The sequence below is a fragment of the Corvus brachyrhynchos genome, unplaced genomic scaffold (assembly GCF_000691975.1).
Source record: "Corvus brachyrhynchos isolate BGI_N302 unplaced genomic scaffold, ASM69197v1 scaffold309, whole genome shotgun sequence".
In the NCBI taxonomy this organism is placed as follows: Eukaryota; Metazoa; Chordata; class Aves; order Passeriformes; family Corvidae; genus Corvus; species Corvus brachyrhynchos.
In genome coordinates, this window is record NW_008240227.1 from 259,355 (window position 1) to 267,009 (window position 7,655).

At 57.2% G+C, this 7,655-nt stretch overlaps 1 protein-coding gene and 1 long non-coding RNA gene across 2 annotated transcripts in view; one reads left to right on the forward strand and one right to left on the reverse strand.

Annotated features, from left to right (window-relative positions):
- LOC108449337 overlaps window positions 1-7,655 on the forward strand; it is a 20,526-nt gene that overhangs the window by 9,122 nt on the left and 3,749 nt on the right. The window contains exon 2 of the long non-coding RNA XR_001865500.1: window positions 6,622-6,627. This is a non-coding gene — a long non-coding RNA (uncharacterized LOC108449337). The remainder of the gene's footprint in view (window positions 1-6,621; window positions 6,628-7,655) is intronic.
- The window catches only part of EDC3 (enhancer of mRNA decapping 3), a 21,204-nt gene that overhangs the window by 435 nt on the left and 13,114 nt on the right, over window positions 1-7,655 (reverse strand). Inside the window, exons 4-6 of the mRNA XM_008641935.2 lie at window positions 5,537-5,690; window positions 3,925-4,142; window positions 1-2,783 (exon numbers count right to left, since the gene is read on the reverse strand). The exon at window positions 1-2,783 is cut by the window's left edge and continues 435 nt beyond it. Of these exons, the coding sequence (XP_008640157.1) occupies window positions 2,449-2,783; window positions 3,925-4,142; window positions 5,537-5,690 (707 nt within the window). The 3' untranslated portion in view covers window positions 1-2,448. The remainder of the gene's footprint in view (window positions 2,784-3,924; window positions 4,143-5,536; window positions 5,691-7,655) is intronic.

The window sequence follows — 7,655 nt, forward strand, 5'->3', positions numbered from 1 at the left end:
CCTACACCAGGGCGTGAACCCTGCTGGTGTGCAACACTGTTCATTTTTTGCTTCAATGTGGGGAACCAGTTCAAGGCTGGCACCACGCAGGGCCTCAGTGCTTCCCAGAGCCCCATCCCTGCAAAAACACCATCACCTGCTTCTGTGCCCTCCAGGCAGGGCAGCTTCACCCCTGGACTATTCCTGCCCTGCTCCGTGTGTACAAGCTACAGTTCAACAGCCAAACCCAGAAAGGGCAGGAAAAACCTGCAGAAAGCACAAATTGAAACAGCAAGTCTCCTACTGAGTGTCTCGAGCAAAGAGAGTGAAAATAAGGGGACTAAAGCTAACACTGACTACAGCAACAACCTTTTCAACCCGCTGCTGCTCCCGGAAAAAGATCCGAGGCACCAGCCGAAAAAACAAGAGAGGCAGAGGGAATCGTTGTGTTTGTGTTGTGAAAGACCACCACGCTGCTGTCCTGTCCCAGTCAGAACCACAGGCTGGTCCATGCCACCGCAGCTGGGGCTGCACCGTGGGGCACAGCCCGCCCTGCCCCCAGGATCGAGGGCTGAGCCCCCACCCCAGCACTACCGAGAGCAGCAGAGGGGAACCAGGGCTGCAGCCAGCCAGGGCAGAGCCCTGGTCCTGCTGAGGTAGATATGGCAACGTGCAGGGGGGAGACCTCGGGGTGAGCTCCGTGCTCAGCAGCCTCCTGGGCCCTCCCCGGCGCTCCACGCTGCCAGGCCAGACTCAGTAATGCTTCTTTTCCCTCCTCGTTTGAGAGCCCTGGCCTTTGTCCTAACAGAGGAAAGGGAAAGACAAGTGCCCGACTAAAGCCCCAGCTCGGGGCACCAGCGGGCCCGTGGGGCTGCTGAAGGGGATTGGAGCCACACTGGACTGGTCCCTGTGCTTCAGCCTCCAAAGGGATCCGGCTGCCCTCGACAAGGCAGCGCCTGGAGCTCTCCCAGGTGCCAGAGCAGGGGCTGTGCGAGGCGCAGGTGCCTGCAGGAGCCCGAGGGGGGGAAAGGTGTGAGAGGAGCAGCAGAGCTCCCAGCACTGCCACACTCCCAGCTCCTCCCAAGGAGCAGCTCGGCCTTCCAGCACCTCCTGCTGCGGGAGCGCTCCGTGGCTCGGCTGCGGGGCACAAAGCCCTCCAGGGCACACAGAGCCAGCTCGGTGGGGCCCAAGCTGATCCCCAAAGCCAGCTGGTGGTTCCTCAGCTCGCCCCTGCTCCAGGCACTGCACCAAGGCCAACACGACGAGCACAGGAAAGGATAATCCAACACTTCTGGCAGGGCACGGGACAGCACTCAGCACCAGAGCAGGTTTCCTACGGAAATTCCACCCAGGACCCCTGCCACAGCCCTCCAGGAGCACAGCAGCTCTCCCCACGCCCTCTCCTGCCAGCAAACAGGAACCAGCCCCTCCTCAGGCCGATTCCCAGCACGCACACAAGCCCACCTGCACGCAGGCTTGGATTCCAAAGGGAATGAACAGATCCGTGAGCTACTTCCCAAACCATACCGAATGCTGCAGGGATACTGGAAGGACGGGGGAACTCACCCCAAATACCCCCTGCACCATGCACTGTCCAACAAACCCAGAGCAACCCTGCCCTGCTTCACTCCCCCGTCCCTGGTTCAGCCACTCGCTGGGCCAGACAAAGAAAAAACAAAAGAAAACAACCCCAAACCCCACGAGTATCCTGGAAAAGTTCTTTTCCATACCAGGCCTCCATCCCACAGACCTGGGCTTCACCCACGAAGCAAACAAAGAAAAGCCAACAGTATGTACGAAATAAGGCCCAGCTGAGGAGGGACATCGGCGTTCCCAGAGCATGTGTGAGCCTCTGGCTCCTGCCACAAGCTTTCCAAACAGGGAACCCTCTCCGTGAGGGGCTGGGAAGGAGAGGGAGCTACAACTGCCTTCCGGAACACAAAACAGGGGACGGGGCAGTCAAAAACAACATCGGAACCGAACGAGATTTCCCCTCAACAAAAGGGATTTCTACACAATCAAGGGGTGCTGTTCCCACCAGGATGTCCTTGCTGGGAATATCCAACCAGAAGGACCAGAAACACATCTCAAAGCGCCAAACCACCCTTTTTTGTACCACATGCCAGCCAGGGCTGGGCAGCAGCAGCCACCTTCGCCGGGGACAGACACCATCGTCCTGCACGCTCCTTCATCCCACGGCACGAGAGAATGAAAACGGCTTCGCAGGAACATTCTCTTCCTCCTTATTTTTTTTTGTTTTGTTTGGGGTTTTTTTTTTTTTTTTGCTTCATTTTACGATTATTCTATTTTTTCTTATTAAATACACAGCGTTTCCTCTGGAAGGCGAACCCTCCAGAACTTCACATCCTTGTTAAGGCGTCACGAGGCGTCCAGCCGGGACCCACTGGACAGCTTGGTTTCACAGAGCTCCTCCCCTCTCCCTTCAGAGCCGGGGGGGCTGCACGGGCTCTAAGTGGAGTGCAGGGGGATGACGAATTTGCAGCCAAAGGGCGAGTGGTAGTTGATGCCCACCTCCTGAAAGACCTTCTGGGGGATGCCAATGTCACAGAGGTACACGCGGCCCGCACGCTCGCCCAGCGGCAGCGGTAGCCCCAGGGCCAGCGACCACTTGGCGTCGATGCCCAGCTCCATCTCGCTGATGGGGGGGTCTATGCTCAGCACGGGGGCCCGGTTCTGGTTGGCCCAGTCCACCACGGCTTTGTACCACGGCTGGTCTCTCAGAAAGGCATTTTCGTGACAATCCAGGCAGTTGATCACTAGGTCAACGGGGGTGTCTGGGAGGTCTGAAAGAAACACAGACACGGCTCAGAACCAGCTGCAACCCCCGGCTGAGGCTGCACTGCCAGCACATGCGGGGTTTGGCCTCCACTCTCGCTGCACAGCCCGGCCTTGCCTCCTGTCCTGGTCATCCTTCCCCCAAACACACCAACACTGAACAGCTCTGCAGCACTCTGGGGCCAGAACCTCCCTCAGTGGCCAGCACGTGAGCAGCCCCAGTGCCACTGAGCTCACCAGGCCAGGCAGTCCAGGGGAGCAGCGGGGCTCTCTTTCCATCACAAAGGACCATTTTCTATTCCACAAGGTGAAAATACAGCTGGTTTTCTGGAAAACAGCAGCTGTGCTGCACTGCTGCCTGCCCCACTGAGCTCTGTGGCTCTCCCCCGCTGCATCCCCTCACCCGCTGCATCCCCCTCACCCCTGGACCACAAAGTCCTTGGTGCAAAATCATGGAATGGTTTGGGTTAGAAGGGACCTGAAAGTTCATCTCATTCCACCCCCTGCCATGGGCAGGGATGCCTCCCGCTATCCCAGGTTGCTCCAAGCCCCGTCCAACCTGGCCTGGAACACTTCCAGGGATCCAGGGGCCGCACAGCTGCTCTGGAAAACCTGTTCCAACCTTTTAGAATGTTTTATAGTAGGCAAGCAGCTCTGGCAGCAGAGCACAGCCCTAACTGCCAGGTTTGTTTCTCCCCAGAAGTTTAAATGAAGCAGGTTAGAAAACGACTGGTGAAATGCCAAGCAGAAGCCAGCACTCTCACAGGAGCTATTTATCCTAGGGAATACCGAGATGGGAATCCTGACAGCTGCTGGAAGTGGCTCAGCAGAGCTGGCTGCTGCTTTGCAACAGCAGCTGGACACTCATTCCCTCCCAGTTCCAACATGCTGAACAAGGCAGCCCCTTATCCTACAAGAACAGTTCCATACGGCAGCTCTTCCGGATTTGTTCCCACCGGAAACATCTGCGGCAGCACAACTGCTCCTCTGTTGTGGCTCTGAGTGCCTGCCGTCCCTGCAGCCTCCGGGCAGCCACCCAGGCGTGCCAGTGCCACTAGATGGTGCCAGGGGAGCGGGCAGGCGGCGGGAAGCCGTGCTGGAGAAGCCAGCCCTCCTCCCCGGAGAACCCAGGCCTCCTCGGCCACTCACCTTTGACGCTGGACACCTGCTGGCCTTGTGTCTTGCTGAAAAGGTTCAGCTCGTTGGTGATGGACTCCAGCATCTTGACGAAGTTGGGGAGGAAGAGGATGACGTGGACATCGTGGTTGGACAGGTGCCGGCCGCAGCTGATGCCCTGGGCCCCCTTCACGTGGGGGCCGCACAGCAGCGCGACCGTGGGCCGCTGGTGCACGTTCTTGGGGTTCAGTCTGAAACACAGGCAAAAGGGACTGTGAGTTAACCCCAAAGTCTCTTACCTTCTTCCTGCGTGAGAAGAAAAAAAAAATTTAAAAAAAAAAAAAAAAAAAATCAGTAAGATGCAAAGAGCCAGGTGTTCTGCAAATCTGCCATCGCTCTCGAGAAGCAACCCACATCCTTTTGTGGTGCTGATGCTGCTCCGCTTGCAGGTTCAGAGAATCACAGACTGGTTTGGGTTGAAAGGACCCTAAAGGTCATCCAGTTCCACCCCTGACATGGGCAGGGACACCTTCCAGAGGACCAGGGTGCTCCAAGCCCCAATGTCCAGCCTGGCCTTGGGCAGTGCCAGGGATCCAGGGGCAGCCACAGCTGCTCTGGGCACCCTGTGCCAGGGCCTCCCCATCCCCATAGGGAAGAATTTCTTCCACATATTTAACCTAAATTTCCCCTTTTTAAGTTCCTGATGATGGGTCCCTCTCTAGTTTCCTCACAGGCCCCTTCAGATACTTGAAGGTTGCTCCAACCTTCTCCTTCCCTTCAAGACTTCCCTGTACCCACAGCTGAGAGCACAAGGTCCCAAGATCTCTGACTGTAAAAGAAAGCTAAAAATCTGGGGTGAGCTTCCTCATCAGAAGAGTCACAACTAAAAATGAAGAAAAATCATTTCTACTCCCTAAGCTTCATCAACCGCACGATAAAGTTCAGTTGGCCTGGAAGCCATCAGGAATTTCAGCTGCCTGTGTGTCACCCCTTAGTGCTCTCCATCAAGTGATCGGGTCCTGGTAAAGTGCTCCTGAATAAGCAGACGGAGACTGCAGGGTTACCACCTTTCATTTCGAGAGCAATTAATATGGAGCAGCTATGAACACCACAAAAATACAGGTGCAGTTCCTGCCCACATGGGCAGCTACGGAAGCGCAGGCAGGGAGCAGAGCTCGGTAAGAGTCAGCACGAATGCTCCTGCAGAAAGCACCGAGTGCACTCCGGGGCTGCTGCAAACAGCCCTCCAAGGAGCAGGATGTGCTCAGGTGAGCTGCAGATGCCTCAAAGCTGAGCTAGCCTTGCAAAAATCCACGCGGCGCTTTGTTTCCGTGGGCTGCCTCCTGCTTTTATTGACGTGGTGAGATTGTAAAGTGCCAAGACAGCAGAGGGAAGGCTCATTCAGGGGCTGAAAGGACAAGCTCATTACGTGTTCTGCAGCGCCTTCACCCCCCTCAGGCAGCACCTGTGCGAAGCTCAGCTCCCTGAAAAGCTCCCAGTGAGGGGCAGGAACATCTCACCTCTGCTTTGTCTGTGAGACAAGGGGCACTCACAGGGTGCAGCAGCCAAAAGGAAGCCCTTTGGCAGCAGTGACCTGAGAGGGCCTTGTGAGCCCCCTCCCTCCCCCCAGAGGCACCTCTGGTACCTGTTGGGCCCCCCGAGGAGGCTCAGGGCCATCTGGCTGGCACACACCCCTGTCATCTCCAGCCTCCGCTCCAGGGTCAGCCCGTGCTTCTCGGCCACCGACAGCAGCTTCTTGTGCAGCTCGTAGGACACGCTGGGGACCACCAGCCCCGAGTCTAGGGGTCAGAAACAGGGGAGGGAGGCACAAATGGGGACGATCAGAGACCCAGAAATAGCGGCAGCAAAAAGGCTTGTTAGCTGTTACCAAGGCTTTGCTTCACCCACGCTCCTTCCGAGGCCATCAAAGGAATCCAAATTATTCTCAGTGAAGCAGAGACAGCTAAACACAACTGCTGGCTTAAAATAACACTTCCACAAAAATTCAGCAGGCAATTTTAGCAACACATGGAGTGAGAAGGCTTTTGTGACTTACAGATGGGATATCAGGCTTTTCGTTACTGGTCTCCAGGCCAGCAGTGCTTTAACCCACCACAAAGTACTCCTGAGCACTGTGAAAGTCAGGAGAGCAGCTGTGAAGTGGATTTCCCACCAAAAAGCTTGGATGTGTTACGCTTCCCGACACTGGTCCCCACGATCCCAGAGACCACAGCAAAACAAGACATCCCACGTCTGCTGGTAGGTGTTCCCATGCCAGAAGGGCTGCTCCAGACACAACAGCTGGATCACGGCACACCGAAGCAGCAGGGAAATGATCAAAGAACAAACTCGGCAGAAAAACACTTCCCAGGTGCTTTGGAGAGCCTGGGCTAGCGAGCTGGGAAATGCTCCAGCATTTGGATCAAGAGAAAAGAAACAAGAGAGGTTTTGTGAAGTGCTGAGAACTGTCCAGCCTGGCCTTGGACACTGCCAGGGATCCAGGGGTAGCCACAGCTTCTCTGGGCACCCTGTGCCAGGGCCTCCCCACCCACCCAGGGAAGGATTCCCTCCTGATATCTAATCCAAACAACACATCCCAGAGTGCCTCCAGCCACAGCAACCAGCCTCTTCATTCTAACTTTTCTCCAAAGACAGCCCTTCACTGTGTTTAGGATTGTCACTACGTGGAATCAGAACATACTCTGTTCTTCTCTTGAAGCATCCTGCAAGGCCTGGGTGTCCTTAGCTACCTCCCAGCTAAGCAGCAGCACAGATTAATTCCCTTCCCTTCCCTTATGGGATGGCCAGAGCTGGATCACAGCTGCAGCAGGAGAAGCTCTCAGCTACACAAGGAATCCCAGCTGAGCCCGGCGGCCAGCTCCCACTCTGGGACAGGCAGAGGAGGTGCACAGGAGTCAGGCACCACGGAGCAAAAAGGTCCAGGATTAAAAGCAGTGCCTGCTACAGCAAACATCAGGTCAAAAAGTGTGAACTCGGTCCCTGCACCAGCTCCTCTCCTCTCAGCTTCCCCCGTGCTCAGCAGCCCTGGGTCACCCTCACGCTCCCCCCAGCCCCTCTGCCTCTGAACTGGGGGTGACAGCAGCCCCCGGGGTGCCCCTGGCAGCCTAGCTGGGCTGGGGCTGCCCGTGCTGTGCTGCTGGGGGAGAGCCGTGGGAGGGTGACATGGCCCGGTGGAAAGGCTCCGAGGGGAACAGGCACCGCTCGCACGCCCGCCCTGGGAGGAAACACGGCCGTTACTCGTGGGCTTGGGCTCCTCTGCACACAGCAAACGTGACGAGAACCAGCTCTAACGAGCAAGGGCCGCATGCAAATGAGAAGAGCAGTGTGGATCAGAGCTGTGAGGAATGACGTGCGCTGCTGTACTTCCCCAGGGCGCCCCAGTCACCGATCACCAAGTCAAGCTCTGGCGGAAACGGGGGGGTTTTGCACACCCCGGGGTTTTCACAGTGGGCCCAGAGGTGTTCCTGCAGGGTGACAGCAAAATGCAGCAGAGCAGACACTGCTGCGTCCTCCTGCACTTCATTCCTGGCCTCACCGGCGGGGCCTTCGCAGACAGAGAGGGCCCAACGTGTCCCAGCGCTTGACCCCGCACGCGAGGCGCCGATGAGGTCACCTCCGCTCCCAGGCTCCCGGGCCAGGCCAGCAGCCATCCTGTTATCAGTCATCCCCGAGTGCTGATAGCAGCCCTGAGCACTGCAGCCCAAGCAGTAATAACGGCGGGGCTGTCCCAGCGGGCACGCCCT